This window comes from Tiliqua scincoides, chromosome 6 (genome assembly GCF_035046505.1).
Source record: "Tiliqua scincoides isolate rTilSci1 chromosome 6, rTilSci1.hap2, whole genome shotgun sequence".
Classification (NCBI taxonomy): domain Eukaryota; kingdom Metazoa; phylum Chordata; class Lepidosauria; order Squamata; family Scincidae; genus Tiliqua; species Tiliqua scincoides.
Window position 1 is genome coordinate 89,331,110 of NC_089826.1, and position 15,118 is coordinate 89,346,227.

At 47.3% G+C, this 15,118-nt stretch overlaps 1 protein-coding gene across 2 annotated transcripts in view; it reads right to left on the reverse strand.

Moving 5' to 3' along the window:
- The window catches only part of DYRK4 (dual specificity tyrosine phosphorylation regulated kinase 4), a 30,207-nt gene that overhangs the window by 6,294 nt on the left and 8,795 nt on the right, over positions 1 to 15,118 (reverse strand). For both annotated transcript variants that reach the window (XM_066632322.1, XM_066632321.1), the window contains 8 exons: positions 14,068 to 14,217; positions 9,955 to 10,072; positions 9,012 to 9,175; positions 7,286 to 7,422; positions 6,350 to 6,490; positions 4,316 to 4,454; positions 2,068 to 2,155; positions 273 to 445 (listed from right to left, as the gene is read on the reverse strand). In XM_066632322.1, the coding sequence (XP_066488419.1) occupies positions 273 to 445; positions 2,068 to 2,155; positions 4,316 to 4,454; positions 6,350 to 6,490; positions 7,286 to 7,422; positions 9,012 to 9,175; positions 9,955 to 10,072; positions 14,068 to 14,085 (978 nt within the window). In that variant the 5' untranslated portion in view covers positions 14,086 to 14,217. The remainder of the gene's footprint in view (positions 1 to 272; positions 446 to 2,067; positions 2,156 to 4,315; positions 4,455 to 6,349; positions 6,491 to 7,285; positions 7,423 to 9,011; positions 9,176 to 9,954; positions 10,073 to 14,067; positions 14,218 to 15,118) is intronic.

Consider the following 15,118-nt stretch of genomic DNA (forward strand, 5'->3'; position numbering starts at 1 on the left):
GCCAGCCGACAATAAGCCCCATTTTTTCAAATAGGGAGACAAGACATGCGGCAGCAATGAACTCAGCCTCCCCTCTGTAGAGCGCCAGAGTGCCTTGGGCAATAAGCACATGCCTGAGGCTATTTTCACACGTTCCTGTGGCGCAGTGGCCCTCTGGTCAAAGAGGAAAAGTCAGACATCCCATTGGGCCTATGCAAGTTCTTGCAGCCAAGATGTCTCTTTGAATCCCAGTATCACCGTATTGCTCTTAATACTTTTAGAGTAGATGTTACCTCCATGATACACGCCAGCTGCTCTGTCTCATTTTCTCCAGGGAAGAGTGGGTACCCTGTGTAGAGCTCAGCTATGATACAGCCCAAACTCCACATATCAATTGGGGTTGCATAGGGGTGACCAAGAATCACTTCTGGTGAACGGTAAAATCGACTCTGGACATATGTGTACACTAGAAATAAGCACAAAGGGACCACCGTAAAAATCAAGGTGCCAGTCAGTGGAACAGAACTCACCCCAGAAATACAGTTAACATTATTTTCTGTGTATGGGTCATCTACAACGGATCTCCAGCTTTGCTAATACAAGTACCCCATTTTTCTTTACTTGTGCTTTGCACAGGAACTTGCACTATGCTCCTGTTAGTGGTAGACACAGAGACAGGAATCTGCTGCCTTTTATATTCTCAGCCAGAGATGAGACACCTGAGACAAAACAACTTGATGAGTCTGGCAAGAGTTCCTGACAGTGCAGTCCTGAGCATGAGTTCAGTCAGTCTTACTCCCAGGGAAGTTAAGTGCGGGATTGCAGCCTGAACCATAGTCTTAAGACTGTCCTATTGCAGGCAGGCCTTCTTCCATTCTGTTTATCAGAAACAACTTTTCCTGCTTTCCTCACTCCAATTTTTGTTGAACATTTAGACTAAGGAAGCATTCAGTGACACTTGGAAGCTGGCCCCTCGCTTTGTAGCTGGACTCTCAAAGCGATAATTCCTTTATTTTCCTTGGGATTTTTTTTAATGGAGCAACACAGCAGCCTGCCTTTTTGTCTGTCATTTTTTGCAGTCACCAAGATCTGATCAAGTCACTTACTTTCCCCCTACATAGAATGATTTCTCCCTTGAGAAGTCCCAGTGTATTCCATAGGGCTTTCTCCCAGGTAAGTGTGAATAGTCATAGAGAGGGAGTGTTTTTCACACAGGTGACTTAGCAAAGCTCTTGCTTCACTCAAATCTGCCATGCAAATAGAGAGCTCACTCACTCTGTTCTCACTGTGGGCTTGAATTTACTAGATAGAAGAGTTTCAGCAAAGAGCAGCAAAGAGTGATGTACAGCCGCTGTAGCACTCAGCCAGTCTTGCTTGAAGGCATGAAGCCTGCCAGAAATCAATCTATATTACTTGGGCAAGGCTGAGCTTTCTTTACCAATAGCATTGTCTGCAGGGAGTGCCCTTAGTCTTGTATGTGCACCTCAATTGAACAGACCAATAAGGGAGGAGGGTGTCCATCTGTGCCAAAAGATCATCAAATCCAAATGCATTTATGACAATGCATCTGCAAGACAGATATGCCTACAGTAGTTGCTAAAGAAGCAGACCACATCCTTTATTTCTGGAGCCTATTAGAGCAAGGGCTCCCTCAGCAGCAGCACAACCAGAAATGCCTCAGTTCTGCTGCCTACACACAGCAAAAAGAGCAGCCACTTCCTGCGGTCCTCTCCTGTTTCCTTCTGCAGGATGTCCATGCTCCATTGAGAGGGACTGAGCGAATGGAGGAGTCCCTGCAAGCCAAAGTGGAAGCCCTGCATTTCCGTGTTTGCAGGAACCACATGAAGAGCACAGCAAGGAAGCAGGTGGCTCACCTTTTAGCAGGAGGAAAATGGGTCAGTGAGGGCTGTATCTGCAGTGGGCTGGAGGTGGCAGAATGGAGGGGAAAGACCCTCTGGCCCCCCTGCAACCCGCATCCCCCCAACCAATGGATGCCCCCCTTGGGTTCACTGCATAGGGAAATTATATCACAATTAAAATTATGAAATCTAAGGAAGAAAATTACATCTACTTGACTTTTCTGCAAACCTCTTTGGTGTTCGTAGCAGCTTGATCCAAAGTCGATAACTTTAAAGGAGAGTTGCCCAGATTGGGATTGGTTGATTAAAATGTTCTCCTAGAAGGAAAGAAAGGGGCAGAGCGGGGAGAAAATATCAGTAGACACCCGCCAGGTTAGCAAAGTAACGAGGAGCTGATTTTTACAAGGGGGAATGAACAGGTTGAGACTGGAGTACAGCATTGTCCATGAGGCACAAAAGCCCAGCGTTTTGAAGTCCCATCTTCTGCCAAGTGCAACTCATTTTGTGAAGTGTTTACTCCACACAGGAAGGGTTGACCACTTGGTCACAGTTTGGCAAGAGCCTGCTTTGACCTGCCTTCTTGTGCAGTCATCCAAATATCTGTCAACAAGACCTGTGGTTGGACATATTGTATGAGAGAGTGATAGTTGGCACTGACCCAGTTCAATGCCAGTCTTATGCTTATGAAAATAGCTCTGAGTTCCATCCATAACCATCACTCCTCAGCAGAGATGTGTTTATTGGAGGATTCCTTATTGAGATCTCTTTGCATCCACTTTCTCTGCCAGGTCCAATTGACACATGATGTGGGCCACAGGCAGAGCACCCAGCTGCATCGCTATGCATCCCATCACGTTCAAATGCACTGACCACCTGCATCAGTCCATATACGTATCATGTTAGCACTCCAGCAGTGTGGTCGTTCAGACTGCCAACTGCTCCTGCATTAATGCTACATGCCTGTGGGTCACCCAATATAGCAAATGCCTTAAGGGTCTGGTTTAAATATTGTGCAGGCACGTCTTCAAAAAACAAAACCACTTTACTCATATGCAATTCCATGTTCTTGGTGCCATGTTTAAAGTTTAAACTGGGGCACAGGTGCTTACACATGCACACAGATGGTGTCCTTCCAGGTCACAGAACGCTAGCAAAAGAATTGTTCTCATTTATATGATACCCAGAGACAGAGGTTCCATACCTAGGCAGACATTTCCTTCTGAAGGGCTGCACCTGGGTTCATTTTTACAGATCAATAATCTATGCACACTGTGCACAGGTACAAGATAACAGTGACACAAGTGTACCCAGTACAGTTAATATGTGACCAGGGCATGTAGGCACCAGCAACCCAAGTACATGCAATACTGAGTGCACAGAACTGTACAGTAGAAGCAGGCTTTTTTGCAAACCCAGGGTCATGAGCTGGCAAATATGAAGTCCATTTATACAGGAAGCTGCTTTCCCAGAGCGCTTCTCATGTAGCAAGCTGCAGTTCTTGAATTAGGGAACTGCATTTGCTTGAACTTACTGCAACACACAACTTGGTTGAGCAGGTTTAGGTAGGAGTTACACATCAGGGGTGGCCAAACTTACTTAATGTAAGAGCCACACACACACAAAACTTCAGATGTTCAAGAGCCGCAGTAGAGATTGAGAGCTGCAATGGAGATGTTTAAGAGTTGCAATATTTAAGGAGCACGTAAGTGTAAACATGTTTTAATCCAGTGAACTCTCAGTTTATACTCGGTAAATAATTTCAAAGCTTGAAAATTTCTTATTTACCTTTTATATTAATTGTGATGCAAAAAGGAACTCAGCCAACACATTTCTGTGAGTTGCACATCTGAAAGAACCACAAGTGGTTCGTGAGCTGCAATTTGGCCACCCCAATAGATAACTTACTTTGATATAGAAACCATTAAAGTGTAACAGACTGAAATTCCAATACTTGTGGCTGCTATTTTTCTACATGTACTTCGATGACTTTTTACAGCTATGTTTGACCCTGACTTTTCTTTGATGTATTAAAACTTCACAGAGCACTTGACTCCCTTATTGTAGGAGAATATATAGTCTGAAACAGCAGAGAGTTCTTAAAAGTAGCTATGTTGTACCATTTGGATCTATGATGATCCAAAATATGTAGGATGATTAAAAATCAGCCTTTCTATCCCACCTGGTTGTGGAAAGGATACCCAAGAACGGTGCAACATGTTGTATATTATATGATGTCACAGGACTCAGACATGTGAGGGATGATGACCAGGAACAACATTTTCTTTCTCTGATCTTGTCTGAAGACTTTGTCTATACATCAGTGCACACCTGAGACAATACTGTTACGCTCGAGTAACAGGTCTACAGGTCACAGTGTGCAGGAGCAGGTGTAAGAAGGTTCTTCCTCTAGCCAGAAGGTTTAACTTGCCAAGCATAAACAGCACATGTTTCATCAGTATTAAAAGCACTGAACTTACGGGTTTTAGATCACAGTGGATGATTTTCTCTGTATAGAGCAACTGCAAACATCTTAATATACACAGGGTGAATCGACGAATCAAATTTGAGGTAAAACCTTGGAAATTATTTTTCTTGATTAATTCATACAAATTTATACTGTGGGAAAAGAACAAATATATTTAAATTTGATACGGCCAACTATTTAAATTGCAAACATGTCTACTTGTAACTGACAGGTTTAAGCAGAATGAGTGTGCCCCGAACCACTTGGTCTGAAGTGCCAGAACTTTGGTCAACCAAAGCGTGTGACCCAGAGCTACCCGTGAAATGGCAGGAAGTCTCTGCAGGCACTTCCAGATGTCCTCCTTGTTGCACCAGCCAGTCAATGGCTTTTCACTTGGAGTCCCAGGCGCAACTTCCAAGTTGATACAGCATGTTTTGGGGGCTCCTGCATCTAGGCAGATACCTCTCGAACCCAAAAGAAGTGCTGAGCCGATACCTCTAGAACCCACATAGTGCTGAGCCTCACACATAGTTATTGTGCAGCTTCACCACTGTTCTCAACAAGTATGGTTTTCTTGCATATTTCTTGCATAAAAAATGCAACTGCTTAAGCACAGGGAAAATATCGGAGGGCCAGGGAGGGGTGGCATTGTATTGTATGAATCCTCCATAAAGAGTGCATGGCTGTCCCAGCCACACACTTGTCATAGCCACCTCCTCCTCCCCTCATGGAGGAAGCTCTCCCTCCAGGAGATTTGGGAAGCTTGTTGACACGGCGGCTGTGCCACAAGGATGGTGCTCTCAGAGTTTGTATTGGGCCCGGTGATGATGGACAGCAAAAGGGGTGAGGTCGATCTTCCTTCCCAGATTAACTTCACCCTCTCTGTTCATTCCCCCTGGAAGCAGGCTGCTTTGGGGGTCAGTGAAGTTCCAGGTAAGGCCTCTGGGGTGTCACAATCCCCAAGCTGCCTCCTGGGTCGCAGTCTCTGCTCAGTCCCTCTGAAGGATCAGTTCAGGGCCCCTGATCAGGCTATTCTGATCATGAACCTGACATGCGGGGCTTGCACCACTGCCTTGGCTTAGGGCATTTGCTGCTTCCTTCCTCTTGGGCTTCTGCCTGCTTTCCTCTTCTTTACACTCCTTTGCAACTAAGTCCTTTCTAGACTGCCCTGGACTCCCCTCATGGGCTCTTCTGGGTCATGCCCCTTCTTCTGCTTTGTCTTCCTTCCCTGTTTTGGCTTTTCCTGTCTGTCTTCACCCCCATCTGCCTCCTTTGTCCTCCTCCTGTGCCCCCCTCTTGCTGTCTCTGGGCCTCTGCACAGAGCTGCGCCCAGCCCCAGCCTCTCTCTGCCAGGTGATGTCTATCTAAGCCTGCCTGCCAGTAGTGAGTGGCAGCCAACAGCATCACTGGCCAATGCTCCACCATCCGGCTGACTGCAGCCCAGCTGATTGATGGGAGCAGCCACACTACCTTCAAATGGGTGGATGGGCCATTTGTGCCCATGGCCATATTGGGAGTGCTACCACAAGAGGCAGCAGTGCTCCTGGGATGTTGTCGGACGTGCCTGGACCCACCGGAGCACGTACGGAATGGTGGGGGTAGGGAGGGGGGAGAGATGCTGGCAAGGAGGCTACAGGAGGAGTGGATCTGGCAGTGATGAGATGTGCTGGATGTTATCCCCACTTTTTGCAGCCTCCCTGCCCTCTTTCTCTCCACGGACTTGTGCTAGTGAAAGAGCTGACGCATGTCCAAGAAGGTCTATTGTGGAGTTGGAGGCTTACAGAGCAGTGAGGGGATTTAAATCCTCTTTCCCCTCTGAAGACCCCCCCTCCTTGCTGGATACAGGATGCACTTTTTGGCACAGCTGCAGCAGCAGAGAAGGGGGAGGATAGGATTGAGCTCTTAGAGAAATATCGGTGAAAGATAGTTTCTCCCCTCCCATCTCTAGTCCGGAGATGATACTATCCTTTGCAGAGGTTACTAAAACAATGCATGTGAACCATCTGCTATATAAAGAGCTGTCTTAGGTGAGAAAATGGGCTTTTACCCTAACAGTTCAAAGGAGATGCAGAAGTGATTCCGGAAGTAGAAATATTCTTTCATGTGAACAACATTGAAAGTGTTGTCTTCATCTTTCTGCCGCAGAGCACTGAGGATGCTGACTTCCACCAGGGCCTGGTTATGGAATCTGGGGGGGTGGGCGGGGAGAGGAAACAGTCATATGAAGTGCCAAAAGAAGTTGGCTCGCATCTACAAGTGTTATTCTCATGGAGAGAACATGAGCACCGTGCAAGCGCAGGCAGCTCTCAATTGACGCGGGGGCTGAATTCCTGGAAGTCCACGTGTATATTAAAAACATGTTAATTTAAAATATATTACCAATAGGAGCCAACGTAACTGGTGTGGGTTAGGGGGAAGGTCATCAAGCGCCGACAGCTGGTGACCTCTGCTTGCCCAGGATGGAGCAGGTGGAAAGTGGAGGAGGGAGGCAACTGGGAATGGGAGTGGCTACTCATGCCAATGGTGTCTTATGCATGTCTCACCCAGGGGTAAGACTCGGAGGCTTTGCGCACTGCCAGAGACCCTTTTACAGCTGCCATAAAGCAGTCTCTGCTGGCAAAATGTTTGCTGGCCCTGCAGGATTTGGCCGTTAGATAGTGAGCTGTCTCTGCCTTGCTGGCCATGGCTGCCTGCCCATCTCCCTCTCATCCTTTGAGAATTATGAGAGGCAGGAAGGTTCCATTCGGTGAGACGGGTTGCACTTGGAGATCAACCACTCGGGCCTTCCAGCAGTGAACTAGGTGTTCGTTCCTTCAGGATAGGGGCCACTGTATCTGCCAGAGCCCAGCATCCAGGCCCTGGGGTGGAGGCACCCTTCAGCCTCCAAAGTCTTGGGCTGGCAAATGGTCTTTAATCCTTGGTTCTGTTCCACCCTCCCTTTTGGTTTATCAATCGAACACATTAAAAGGTGGAGCTGCCCTACCTCTTTTTGTTCCTTATGATTTTCACTGCCACTTTTTCACCCGTCTTGTGGTCCAAGCACTTAACAACGTGCCCAAATGACCCTTTCCCAATAACAGACAGCACTTCATATCTGTACGCTATGTGATCGTTGAGAACCTACAGGAAGCGACAGAAATGTGGAGAGGAGAGAAGTGACACCAGACTCTTTTCCCGCGAAAGTACAGGACTTCTGCATGCGAAACACCAGTCCGTTTTTCCAGGACTCTTCCCACAATTCTCCACCATGTGCATCTGTTAGGTTGCCTTAGCCTGGGCTCCAGGCTGAATTCGGCTTGTGCCCCACGAAGCCAAATGCAGTCCAGAGCAGAATGCCAGAGATTTCACCCGCCTTCCTTGCAGTTCTGGACAGGCAGCGAACCCCCGGCTGCCCACATGGAGATCTCCAGCAATTGAGGCTCAAGGGCCACAATGCAAGTCACCCCCAGAACCCAGGTAGGGAGCAAATGGAGTGATGGGGGAAAACAGACCAGGCTGCTGGGCTGGGAAAACAAAGGGTGCCCCCTGCCAATTCTAGTGTAAAGGTTGTGTGCTCTGCCTTTGGAGGGCTTTAAGCACTGATGCTACAGCAGCCTTTGCTCAATATGCTCTGTGCAAACCCCAACAGAGGGACAAAGTTAACGCATGTGATACGCTTAATGAATAAACACATGTAGGCTAGCCCCCCCCTTATCCAACCAGAATCTAAAGGGAGGAAATAAGCCCCCTCCCCCCATTGGATTTCTTTATAGGTGAGGAAGGATTTGGGAAGATTTTGGACAATCCCAACTCCACGGCCCCTCGTTGTTCTCTGTAAACAGACTTGTCGCCTCTGCATGCAGCGCTCTGGCAGAAGCATTTCCTTTCCAGACTAGCCTGTGGGCCAGGCACATTTCTCTCTTGATCTCTTTGGGGCAGCTGAGGTGTAATAAGAACATCATCATCCTCTCCCCCTCACCAATGCAGCCATGCCAAAAATGGGTGCACTGTATATAGTGGGGGGGGGGGTGGACTAGGAGACTTTGGAGGGAGTAAGGGGAATTATTTCTTCATACCCCTCCATAAGCCTCCTGCTCTGCAATGGGTCTCCTCTGACCTGCTCCAGCTCTGTAACTGGCACAAGTTTGAGGAGAGAAAGGGGGCAGGGAGGGGGCAAAGAGGATCCGGCACACACCATCACTGCCACATCCACCCCTCCTGCAGCCTCTGTGCTCCCCCCATTCCTCCCTCCTCCCCACCCAGTTTGGAGATGACCCAGTCTGGTAATGCCTCTATTTTGCTCTCACCACCCTCAAAATAACTCCAAAGGGGGGGGGGGAGGCCACTTGCACATATGTTCAGATGTCTGCAAAAACTTAGTGCTGTGACCCCTCTCTAGCTATGCTGCTGCTTCTTCCCACTGCTGTTGCTGGAGCAGCAAACCGGGTGAGGGTGGGAGGGGCGCTGGTGAGGCAACAGAATTGCCTTCTTGACAGTATCCAACTCCAAGCTGGAGAAGCACCTTTCAAGCTGCAAAGCTCACATCTGAAGCAAGCATCAAAAGCCACCAGCATTTGGACTTCTTAACAGGATCCACAGAACCCAGTGACTTCTCTAACCCTCCCCATCCCTCTTTGCAAAGCTCTCATACAATATTAGCAGTGCATGTTTTCCACCCCATGTCTTCATCTGTTGGATGTCAGAACAGTGTCGCCATCACAGCCTCTCACCTTTTTGTAGGAGCCGTGATCATCGTCATAGGAACTGCCGATCTCGTCATCAATGTAGCCTTCAATTTTCTTTGCTCCAAGTCCAAGAAACCATAGCTCTTTATAGTCCTTAATTTCTCGTTGTTCGTACAGCGTTAACTGGTTTTTAAAATTCTTCAAGGCTTCTGATTTCCGGGGGGGGGGGGGGGAATTGAACATTTTTGTTACAGAAATGAGTCTTATTAAAGAAATCTTATTTCTTCTTTCTTTGCCTCCATACCCTCCCAAGATGTTATAGTTTAGACCAGGGGTGTCAAACATAAGGCCTGCGGGCCAAATGCACCATCAGAAGCAATTTCTCCAGCCCCCATTATAATTGTGCTCTCCCAGCTTGATAAGGCTCTCTCTTATCTTGGAAATATGAACAAGATTTGCACATTTTCTCTTCTGTCCTTTGCAACGAATGAATTTCCATGTGAGAACAAAGTGCTCATTTCTGGCCATCATCTTCTGAATGATGTGACTTCTGGCCTTCAACAGGTACCATGGATGCTAATCAGCCCTCTGTATGAAAGGAGTGACATCCCCGGTTTAAATTCTTCTCCTCCTGCCTCAGTGTGTCATGCAGGCCAGTCCCATCATCTCCACATTGCAGATTTGGGTGGGACTCAGGCAGAAAGGACAATGGCTGACATCAGATCCCTACTGAGGCAAGATTTGAATTAGGGACTTCCCACCTCATCTTTATATACTCACAGCACAATCCTACGCATGTCCACTCAAAAGGAAGTCCTCTTGTATTTAGTGGGGCTTACTTTCAAGAAAATATGCATAGGATTTCAGCCTTAGCCCCCATGCTACATGGGTTCCAGTGACACAGAGACCTTTACCAAGCACAAAGCATTTGCCACAAGATTATCCCCATCAAATTCTCTCTCTTTGCAAGTACACAGTTGTGCTGTACCTGTTGCAGTTAGAGGCAACTTCACGCTGTGGGCTTTCTCTGATTCTGTCTTGCTGGACAGCACCCTGGTATTGTCAGGTAGACTCGAAGGAAACAACTGACCTTGGCTTCTGTTTTCCTGCCAAGTAGTAATCATAATTAAAAAAAAGAAAAAAAGAACTTGCCTTCACCATCTCAGCTCCCTTCTATGAAAGGAGTCCTTCGGAGTCGTCCTGCTCTGGATTAAAAACAAAAATTCAGAAGAGAAGCCCTGGTCTGCTGTAGCAGGGCCAGCAAAGAGCTTGGGGGCATCTTCTGGTGCAGACACCTATACTACTCAATGCATCTGTACTGGTGCAGGCTACCTGTACTACTACTGGGAGTAAGGCCAACTCAGTGGGACTTACTTCTGAGTTGACACGTATAAGATTGTGTTGTTAGGCACATAGTGGAAAACTCAGTATGGCTTGACATCTCCCTCTACAGCTCTTCACATCATCACAATCAGTGACGTAGCTAGTGAGGGGTGGGGGGGACAGTCCGCCCCAGATACCAGCCTGGGGGGGGTGTGACACCATAAATGACCCAACATCACTAACATCGCAGAGGTTAGGACAAACCCCATCATGCTATATACCGTTGAATGCGGAATTTCCGGCTGAATGCAATGCAAAAAACTAGACTGGAATATCTCCTTTCCATCAAAGGTTATTGGCAAAAAACCTGGAAACAAAAAATGTATTGAGCCCTATGGAAAGTGAAACTGAGCCATATCACGTGTTTACTTGCGAGTAGGCAAACTTGCCTTAGTCCGTCGGAAAGGCAAGGCTGAGAGGAATCCAATGACACCAGAATAGTTCCTATCCAATGAAAGCAGCCCCCCAAAAACACCCAAGAATGAGGTCCCTCCCTCCAAGCAGACAAATATATTGAGCCCTATGGAAAGCGAAAGTAAGCCACAGGTTGCATATACTCGCGAGTAAGCAAACGTGCATTGGCTCCTGGTCAGGTCAGGCAAAGGGAATTGCAAGGCTAGCTCCACGGTCCAAATCTGATGAAAGTGGAGCTAAATAAATGCTCCAGAAGGCAGCACCCCCCCCCCCAAAGAATAAAACAGAGGCTTCAGCTGGTAAGGTCAATTTTTATTTGTTTTTAGACTTGCAAAGCCAGGTGGGTCCTGATAGTGCTATGCTTGAAATAGAAGAATTTGCACTGAACTGGGCACTGGGGAGGGCTGAAAATTTCACTGATATTTTTGGGGGAGGGTGTTATTGCAGGCAGGCTACAGAGAAAATTAAATTGGTGAAACAGGGCTGGCTTCCCCTTATTTAATTATTTGTTTTTCTTTAATTTAATTTAATTTAATTTAATTTAAATAATAATAATAATAATAATAATAATAATAATAATAATAAACTTTATTTATACCCCACCCTTCTCCTCAAAGGGACCCAGGGCGGCTTACAACAGGTTAAAAGCTGATTAAAACATAATATTAAAAAACAGATAAAAACATTAACATGTTAACAAATATCATAAAAACAGTAATCAGATAAAAAATCAGGTAAAAGGAGCATAGAGCAGCAGATCATAGGAATCAGGGCTGCAAAAAATACTAAGAGATGTAGAAAAGATGTTTAAAAAGATGTTAAAAAGGCCATGAACTCAGAAGGCTTGTTTAAACAGAAGGGTCTTCAGGCCCCGCCGAAAAGTCTCAAGAGAGGGAGCCATTCTTAAGTCAAGGGGAAGGGAGTTCCATAATGTTGGTGCCACTACTGAGAAGGCCCTATTTCCTGCCGCCGCCCCACATAACTCCCTAGGTGGCGACAATTGTAAAAAGGCCTTCTCTGATGACCTAAGAAGACAAGCCAGATTGTACGGAAGCAGGCAATCTCTAAGATACCCTGGCCCAGAGCAGTATAGGGCTTTAAAGGTAAAAACCAGCACCTTGAATTGGGCCCGGAAATGAATGGGCAGCCAATGTAGCCCCTGGAGAAGTGGGCTGACAGAGTCAAACCACCTACCTCCAGTAACCACACGGGCTGCCGCATTCTGCACTAATTGCAGTTTCCGAACCGTCTTCAGGGGCAGCCCCACATAAAGCGCATTACAATAATCTAACCTCGATGTCACCGTGGCATGGATCACTGTGGCCAGGTCTGCACGATCCAAGTACGGCCGCAGCTGGCGCACAAGCCGAAGCTGAGCGAAGGCCCCCCCTAGCCACAGCCGCCACCTGGGAATCCAGGAGCAGCTGCGAGTCCAGGTGGACCCCCAAGCTGCGGACCTGCTCCTTCAGAGGGAGTGCAACCCCATTCAGAGCAAGCTGATAATCCAGCACCTGCATCGAGGATTTCTGAACCAGGAGAGCCTCTGTCTTATCCAGATTTAATTTCAGCTTGTTAACCCCCATCCAGATCCTCACTGCTTCCAGACAGTGCTCCAGGCCCTCAACTGCCACCCTGGAGTCTGGAGGAAAGGAGAGATAGAGCTGGGTGTCATCAGCATATTGATGACACCCCACTCCAAACCCCCGGATGACCTCTCCCAGCAGTTTCATGTAGATGTTAAATAGCATGGGGGACAGAATTGAGCCCTGTGGCACCCCGCACCTCAAGGGCCAGGGTGTCGAACAGGCATCCCCCAGCACCACCATCTGGGACCGACCCTCCAAGTAGGAGCGGAACCACTGCAAAACAGTGCCTCCAGCTCCCAACTCGGCCAATTGGCCCAGAAGGATACCATGGTCGATGGTATCGAAAGCCGCTGAGAGGTCCAGCAGGACCAACAGGGATGCACTCCCCCTGTCCAGTCCCCGGCGTAGGTCATCCACCAAGGCGACCAAGGCAGTTTCCGTCCCAAAGCCCGGCCTGACACCAGATTGAAAAGGATCCAGATAATCCGCTTCATCCAAGACCCTCTGGAGCTGGGAAGCCACCACCCGCTCAATTACCTTGCCCAGAAACGGGATGTTGGAGACTGGCCGATAGTTATTCAACACAGTGGAATCCAGGGAGGGCTTCTTCAGGAGGGGGCGAACCACCGCCCGTTTCAAAGCGAGTGGCAACGTCCCCTCCATCAAGGAAGAGTTGACCACCCTCCCCATCCACTCAGCCAGTCCACCCTGGGCAGCTCTTATCAGCCAAGCCGGGCAAGGGTAATTATTTTACTTTATTTACTTTATTTTGCTTGATGATGTCACTTCCAGCCATGACGTCACTTCCAGTGGGTCCTGGACAGACAGTCATTCTAAAAAGTGGTTCCCAGTGTTAAAAGTTTGAGAACCAAAATAGGCCAATGAGACATCCTGGGGGGAGGGTGACACCCTAGTGACCAAAGTTATGGAAATCGTGGCTTTTAGGAATAATCCCATCATGTCATATACCATTTGATGCAGAATTTCATCCATTGCTTGTGGGGAAATATTCACTGCATTTAATTTCTGGCCATGTTCTGGCCACTGCATTTTATTTCATGTCATGACTATTATTCTGTCAGTCTCACCTACCTCACGGGGTTGTTGTGAGCACAAAATAAGGGGAGGAACTGTGCACACCATCCTGAGTTGCTCAGAGGAAGGGTGGTATAAAAATGTGAATTAATTAATATAATTAATTATTATAATTAATTATATAGATATAAATAATTATTAAGTAATTAATTAATTAATTATTAATAATGAATTATTCTGTCGTATGGGGTGACAAAAATTTATGGGCCCCGGGTGTCAAATGACCTAGCTACGCCTCTGGTCACAATTTCTAGATAAATGTTGCCATTCACCTGTTTCTGACCTTACTGTGACATCCAGACATTGACATCCACAGACGCAAACTATCAGGGCCGCAGAGAGCTGGCACTGGGCCCAGACAAGATGCCTGCTTGCCCCCTTTCCTGAAGGTTCCTTCAAATCAGATGTTGTACATTTTTTTAAGCAAGTGTTGAATTGAGCAAGACTGAAATGAAAGAACAGCATTTGCCAGGATGGGATGACTTTGTCCTGGCCGGCCTCCCTGCAGCCTGGGCCCTGGAGATTCTGCCCCCTGCCCCCTCTCTTCAGGCCTGTGCACTGCACTCCCCCAGCTTCCTCTTACAACAACCATGAAACGCAAACACCTCCACATTCCCCCTTACCTGATGTGCTGCATTCATGTTCTTCAAGTTCTTGGTGGCTATCTGTGGAAGGGTCGCATCCTGCAGGTGGGGCTTGATGGTGCTTGGAACCAAACTGGCCTTCGTTTGGCATTCTAGGTGAGGAAGTGCACTGACGCTGCTGCTCAGCTTCTGGAGGGAAAGAACAGAAAAGCAGTGCAAACACCAACAGCTGGAACTTGCTTTTCCCAGACAGCCATGCTGGAGTGAAAAAGACATTCCCTGTGCATTTAGAATCAGGAGTCCACCAGTTTTGCTTGGCGTGCGCAGTCCGCCATCATTTCTGGCTGCCACTGTGTGCTCCTCTCTCCCAAATCTTCTGGTATTCCCGGGGGGTGTGAGGCAAAGGAGGGGCCACCCTCTCCCTCCATGCCAGCCTACGTGGACACTCAGGCACAGCACGAGGAATGCTCACTGCACCCAAGCATTTGCACAGTCTCGTGTGAAACCTAAAACGAACCCCCCTTAGTGACTGCAAGTTTACTAGAGTTTCAAATTTCAAAACTGCTCATTCAAGGCCTTGGAAAACTGGAAGACCAAAGCATAGACTTGTTCAAGTTCTGCTAAATTTTCAAATGGGGGGGGGGCAAACTCCAAGAAATAAAAAAATTTAAAAGAGCTATGAAAATTACAATCTATCATCTTGGCACCGCTCAACCATCATCATATTTTTATTTTGAGGCTACCTGACAGCCTTCTGTCTAAGACAGGAATCTCTAAACTTTTCGGCCAATGGGCCACATCAAATATCTGCTCAGTGTTCAGGGCTAGAAAAAAAAAATTAAATATAAAATTTAAGTGAATACATTAGACATGGAACTTTTTTTAGAGATGGGTTTTTTCCCCTTCAGTTAGCAGGAACCCCTCCCTCTTCCCCAAATGCTAAGCCACAAACTACATTTGAACTTCCACTCAGCTTCACAAACAGTTTGCAATGTTTCTGTTCAAGAAATGGAAGGCTAAAGTTAACTTGGGCCAATGGAGCCAGCTGCACAGCTCTTTGAATTCTAGCTAATATCTCCTTCCATGTCTG